This window comes from Penaeus monodon, chromosome 3 (assembly GCF_015228065.2).
Source record: "Penaeus monodon isolate SGIC_2016 chromosome 3, NSTDA_Pmon_1, whole genome shotgun sequence".
Lineage (NCBI taxonomy): Eukaryota > Metazoa > Arthropoda > Malacostraca > Decapoda > Penaeidae > Penaeus > Penaeus monodon.
In genome coordinates, this window is record NC_051388.1 from 48,830,870 (window position 1) to 48,835,869 (window position 5,000).

The 5,000-nt window shown below is 33.0% G+C and overlaps 2 protein-coding genes across 2 annotated transcripts in view; both read right to left on the bottom strand.

Moving 5' to 3' along the window:
• Positions 1-482: 482 nt before the first annotated feature.
• LOC119589349 (pro-resilin-like) lies at positions 483-1,380 on the bottom strand. Its single transcript, XM_037937971.1, has 3 exons — positions 1,339-1,380; positions 947-1,048; positions 483-823 (listed from the first exon to the last, which is right to left on the bottom strand). Exons 1-3 carry the CDS (start codon positions 1,348-1,350, stop codon positions 563-565), a joined length of 375 nt encoding a protein of 124 aa, XP_037793899.1. The 5' UTR covers positions 1,351-1,380; the 3' UTR covers positions 483-562.
• A 1,560-nt stretch (positions 1,381-2,940) lies between these two features.
• Positions 2,941-5,000, bottom strand: part of LOC119587151 (cuticle protein 19.8-like) — a 7,320-nt gene continuing 5,260 nt past the window's right edge. The window contains exons 2-3 of the mRNA XM_037935910.1: positions 3,671-3,772; positions 2,941-3,572 (exon numbers count right to left, since the gene is read on the bottom strand). Of these exons, the coding sequence (XP_037791838.1) occupies positions 3,312-3,572; positions 3,671-3,772 (363 nt within the window). The 3' untranslated portion in view covers positions 2,941-3,311. The remainder of the gene's footprint in view (positions 3,573-3,670; positions 3,773-5,000) is intronic.

Consider the following 5,000-nt stretch of genomic DNA (forward strand, 5'->3'; position numbering starts at 1 on the left):
GTATCTTTCATATTTATCATCACCAATAAGACCTATAATGATATACATTACTATTGTTACTGCTGTTATTCTTTATGAATCTGTCTAATTACCTACCTACCTATCTACTTATTCATCTATCTATCTATTATAAACAAGAATATATACATATATATAGGTATATATACCTATATACAGTATTAGCATATATACATGTGTGTGTGTGTGTAAACCTGATGGTAAGAATTATTACAATAAAACGAGGGGCAGTACCAACAATAATAACAATGCAAATAAAAAAATGAACGGAAATGAAAACTTACTACTACTGTTAGCAATGATAGTACTATTAGTTGTCTCTACAAACACTATGAGCACTGTATTTCTACTATATAATATTCTTACTGTGACTTTCATTGCCGTTATCAATAAATATTGATGTTATAATCATTTTATAATTGGTATTATATTGTGTAGGAAGTTTGTATATACATATACTAGAATAATGTGGTTCTGTATATATTTTATTTTTCGTCCAGAAATATCAATTCCATACTTCCTAAATTTATGTGACGTTATCAAATCAGCCATATGCAGGAGTGGGAGCAGGTTGGTAGGATTGGGATGGCTGATGGGCAGGATACTGAGCCTCTCCCTGGTAGGACACATCAGCTAAGAAGCCGGAATCGCCGTTCACATTGTAGGTTACCTCCTGTAGACGGCCGTCGGGGAGCTGGACATAGTAGGTACCCTGAGTGTCGTATCCATTTCGGCTTTCTTGGTGACCGAAGTCGTTTCCGATGTTATCTTGTACAGCATAGTTGAAGTCGTACTGTGCTGGCCCCTGGAAACAACAGAAATAATACCTTCAATTTAAGAGCGTCTGAGCACAGATGATTAGCTTCATAATAGCCAGCTGAAATTATGATTTTTTTTCTTTCTTTAATATCAATATAAGAAATCCTACCGAGGGAGCTGGTGCAGGGGCGTGGTAAGATGGGGCAGGAGGGCTGTATCTTGGGCCAGAGTCAGCAAATGTGCCTACCATCAGGGCGACGAAAACGGCGGTCTATAATTGTAACAAAGATATCTTAAACCTAATAGATTCACCCTTAAATCAGAATCATGGAATTTATCGTGTACTATCTTTATCACCTTACGTATCAATACTATGGTCACCTACGATATCAATAACTGTTTTTCAATAGTTTTTAGATTACTACAGGCAACATTTATCTATGCCTGTATCAACTCTACTTTTCGTGGATTTGTTACTTTTCACTAACTTATTTTTATCATTTTGAGCTGAATGATTACTACTTCTACTGTCTTGCTATTAACACTTCGTCAGAGCCTTACCCTCAAAGACATGTTCGTGACTTTGGAAGACGAATGATACTGACTAACGGTTGCTGGTGGCTTATATACGGCGCACAATGCTCCGCCCACTCTTCTTGCTTGTGACCGAAGACATTTCATTTTATATTTTATCGTCTTATTACCACCTGATTTTTGTTGTTGTTTTTTTTTTTTTTTTTTTTTTTTTTTTTTGAGTTCCTGATATTTTCCTTGCTTTGTTATGATTGGTCATGCTAAATGTTTTCAACATTATGATTACTATAGTCCTTCTTATTAATTGTACTATAAACATGACAGGCGTTGTTGGTTGAACTTCTATATAGACAGATAGATAGGTATACATACATATATGTGCATGTGTATATATGTGTGCATGTGTATATATATATCAACATATATACATATATAAGTACAGATATAATTATATGTATATACATACACACATATAATATATATACATATAATGTATATACATACATACATATATATGTATATATGTGTGTGTAGGTGAACCTATGAATAATATATATATATATATATATATATATATATATATATATATATATATATATATATATATTTATATATATAATATAATATATATATATAAATATATATATATATATATATATATATATATATATATATATATATATATATATATATATGCATGTATATATTTAATTACATGTATGCGTAAAGAAACGTATATCTAGAAAAGAATCAACATTTTTATCATTCATATTTTAGATACTACTCATCAACATATAATTTCACAATACAAATGGTTTACTCTACACTGTCCCTCGAAAATCCACTTATCACATGATGACAGAATCATCCACCGAAAATAAGAATTACCCTTCGTAATGTCTTCTCTTTCGCATTCTTTCTTTCCCAATAATATCCATAATGTCTGTCTTCTACATTTTGCTTAAACTGTCGAACACAGTTACAAGATGTTCTCTTCATTAGAAAGGAGGAACTGCAGCTGTAGAGAAGCTTCCTTGCCGTAATTCGTTGATCATTAGTGACACTGTCAAATATCGATTCTCTTTGTTGATATAAACATTACATTACGTTACATGGCTAAACCTAAATTAATATGTTTATTGTTAGTTTGTTTCATATGTTTGCTTCATATGTTCAGTTTATTACGGAATTGTCGGTTTCGCTTTGCGATCCACGTGACTCACTGCAGAAAGAGAGGGAGGGAGAGAGAGAGAGAGAGAGAGAGAGAGAGAGAGAGAGAGAGAGAGAGGAGGGAGGGAGGGAAAGGGAGAGAGAGAGGAAGGGAGGAAGAGAGAGCGAGAGGGATAGAGAGAGAGAGATTTTCCTTATGAGTAAACTTCAGTAATATCTGATCGCACATTTACAACTTCGAATACCGTTGTTTATTTACCCTAGTCATATCTTGCTTAATTGGTGACAGAATCCCTTAAAGTTATTCTCCATGACTGTTCTTTCAACTGGTAACGGTTTCCAGAATTGGGATTAAGAATAACAGTAGGAGCTGCTTCAGTTTATGCTAGTTATAGCTACCTCCCATGTTCTAGATTTCTCATTCATATGTAGAAGATGTAGAGGAAAATGTACATATTGTATAAACATATGCATATATAATATAAATATATATGTGTGTGTTTGTACACATACATGGATATACATGTAAACTGGAAAGTCACATATTTTGTGGATATGTATGCATATATGTGCAACTGTCTGTGTATGTCCGTTTGCTTAAAAAAAAGAAAAAAGCACTACCATTAAGGTAAATAAATATACACCTTGTATGTATTTTGTTTTTTTCTTCTTCTCCATTTCCTTTTTCTCTATCTTTTTTCTTTTTTTTTTTGTTGAAAAATAACTTTTACATCAGTAAGTGACTACTAAATGAAAGTGAATGTTTTAAGGTTATCTTATTTTCAAAACTGCACATAGAATTTAGCATCAACTATAAACGTTCGTAACAGTTAGCCATATGCGGGAGTGGGAGCAGGTTGGTAGGATCGAGATGGCTGCTGAGCAGGATACTGGGCCTCTCCCTGGTAAGCAACATCAGCTATAAAGCCGGAGTTGCCGTTCACACTGTAGGTTACCCTCTGGAGACGACCGTCAGGGAGCTGAACGTAGTAGGTACCCTGAGTGTCGTATCCATTTCGGCTTTCTTGGTGACCGAAGTCGTTTCCGATGTTATCTTGCACAGCATAATTGAAGTCGTACTGTGCTGGCCCCTGAAAAAAACAAAACAACAGTTTCTACCCGCGAATGATAACACACTGAAATCGTAAAAAGCTGTCTTTTTCTTAAACATGTTCTGAGGAAATCGTACCGAGGGAGCTGGTGCAGGGGCGTGATAGGAAGGGGCGGGAGGACTGTATCTTGGGCCAGATTCAGCAAGGGCGCCCATCAGCAGGGCGAAGAAAACGGCGTTCTGCAATTATGAAATAGATGATAAACCTCTTGTATTTACTTTTAGTATATATAATTAATAAAAATAATAATGATAAAAAAATCTTATAAATTTGGTATATACATTACGCTATCCATCAGAAGATTCTTGCTTCAAATGAAATAATGAATTTTATTGTTTATAATCATTAGCATTTATCATTCATTATAATCATCGTCAATATCTCTATCACTACTACTATTGTTCCAACTCAATTTCGGCTGATCTACTATTTTATCGCTGCCTTGTTTTCGCCTCAGATATTATTTTTATTAGTTTAGACTGAATCATCATCATCCTGTTGACTTTTCCCATCAAACATAACCGTGGGCGCTTGGAGCTTATATACTGTGGATTGTGCTCCGCCCACTACTTGTGTGAAACCAACGACATTCAATTTATAATTTTGTGTTTCTTGGTGCCACTATTTTATATCCATTTATTATCAAATTTCAGACCTCGTTTCCCTATTTCAACATTCTTGATAATCAAATAAGCTTTCTCAACAACACAATATAAATAATGGTATGTGTGTCTGCATTATGCCTATGGGTAGCAAAGCTGATACCTAGAACTTCAAAGAACGCTGTTGAATAAATTCCCTTGTATGTATATGCCAGATATTCAGATCATTAACATGTTTGCTTTAGGCAACATATGAAACGAGAAAAGGTTTCTTCTCATAAAATCACAAGTTGTTTCTTGTGTAACGCTTTGCTTTTATGTCGCTCGTGACGCAAAGTAATATAAATTTACCAACCAGCTTTCTCGACACTTCAGCACTAAACATACACGTCAAGAAAAATTATAATATGTATGTTTATATATATATATATACTTACATATATATATTAAGTACATATATATACATATGTGTGTTGTGTGTGCATATTATATGTATATATATATATATATATATATATATATATAAAATATATATATATATATATAATATGTATTATATATAAACATGTATGTATATTTTGGTATATATCTACATAAGTAATTATATATATATTATATTTTATATATATAATATATATAAAATATATATATGTATATATATATGTATATATATATATATGTACACACACAGACACACAGACACACACACACACACCACACACACGAACACACACACACACACACACAAAACACACACACACACACACACACACACACACACAATATATATTATATATAAATATAT

Excerpts from the sequence above, each read along its gene's own strand:
- LOC119589349 (XM_037937971.1), bottom strand. Across the intron at positions 824-946 it reads CCCCTGCACCAGCTCCCTCG|GGGCCAGCACAGTACGACTT; the intron begins GTAGGATTTCTT and ends TGTTGTTTCCAG.